At 42.7% G+C, this 1,355-nt stretch overlaps 1 protein-coding gene across 1 annotated transcript; it reads right to left on the bottom strand.

Annotated features, from left to right (window-relative positions):
• Positions 1-513: 513 nt before the first annotated feature.
• mid1ip1b (MID1 interacting protein 1b) lies at positions 514-1,112 on the bottom strand. Its single transcript, XM_079891303.1, has one exon. The coding sequence runs from the start codon at positions 958-960 to the stop codon at positions 520-522; it is 441 nt and encodes a 146-aa protein (XP_079747429.1). The 5' UTR covers positions 961-1,112; the 3' UTR covers positions 514-519.
• Positions 1,113-1,355: the final 243 nt, after the last annotated feature.

The following is a 1,355-nucleotide window of genomic DNA, read 5'->3' as shown; positions in this document are numbered from 1 at the left end:
TAACTGTGACGTAATCTCTTGGAATCAGTCAACATCCGTAAGGACCATCATGCGATTCCATCATCAATTAAGCACCATAAAATGATAAAGTACTAGCCACTTTTTAGCGTAGAAATGTGCGTTTTATACATAATTAGTGATTTTAATTCTCACCCCCAGCCTTAAACTGTTATAATCTACATTAATACAACCTCCAAAACTACCATACCAGGCCATGAAATGTCTTTTGCATATCTTTTTTTCAAAATGTTTGCTTGTTTAAATACAATGCGTTTAGTTTCAAAAGCCTGTTTCCAAGCCGGTATCCAGCTTGTGCAAACAATATCAAGGGATGTTAGCTGGGGAATTAAGGGTGCTTGTAAACCGGCGTCAGGTACAAGTCTTTTTTTCAATCCGGGGAATTAAAAATGCACGGAAGCCACCAGGGGCCCATTTGGCTTCAACCCCTGCTGCACCCTCTTGTGAACCTTTTTATTTTTGCGGTCCACCGGCGATGAATGGAGTAAACTCTAGTTGGTTTCAATTCCCACAGCCGCCTATACCAATTTCCTTCTTGTACCTGTTTGTTAGAGTGTTCGCTTTTCGGGTGAGCTTCGACAGTACGGTGTGCAGTCCGGTTAGATGAAAATGAAACAGCTTCTCCAAGTCCTCATCGTTCGGTTCGATGCGAGACACTTCCAGGGACGTTGTCACCCCATGCTTGTCCTTGCGCCTCTCGTCAGCTTGAAGCACGCCCCATTCGATATCATTCCTTATTGATTTGAGGAGCACATAAGAGCCGTACATGTCTCCATCCTGGAAGGTGTTCACCTCTTTCTCCTCCTCCTGGTCCAATGGGACGTCCCTCAGCAAACTTGGCACCATGACCGTCTGGTCCATGTTGTTCACGGCACCAATAAACCGGTTCATGGAATTGAAGAGAGAGTTTTTTTGGTTGTAGGAATCGCAGATTTGCATCATATTTGCTTTCTTATTGACCTGGAGGGCTCAAATGCAGAACGAGGCTTTAAGGCTCTGTATAAAAAAGCAGCAGATGTAGTTATTCTTGGGCTGGACGGTTCAAGTAGATCTAATAGTGGTTTATCCACTATTATTTGGGTCCAGGGAGTGCTCAGATCCCTTGTGCGCTTCAGAAGAATGAGTTTTTTAAAGCGCAGGTGGATTTAAAGCAAGGGTGTGGCTTCCACGCGTCAATCAAACGTGTAACCAGGTTGTAACCGGATAATGTGACCTGAAATAACATAGATGCGTGAAAGATTAGGGGTCCATGCACACAATATTACATAATCAAAATAAATCAGTGTGTAAATAAAAGATAGGTAGAGAAAGCAAGAATTATAAATAATACTATTACT

Source organism: Squalius cephalus, assembly GCF_949319135.1.
Source record: "Squalius cephalus genome assembly, chromosome: 13".
Lineage (NCBI taxonomy): Eukaryota > Metazoa > Chordata > Actinopteri > Cypriniformes > Leuciscidae > Squalius > Squalius cephalus.
Note: the sequence above shows the minus strand (reverse complement) of the source record. Positions and strands in the feature narration are given on the sequence as shown.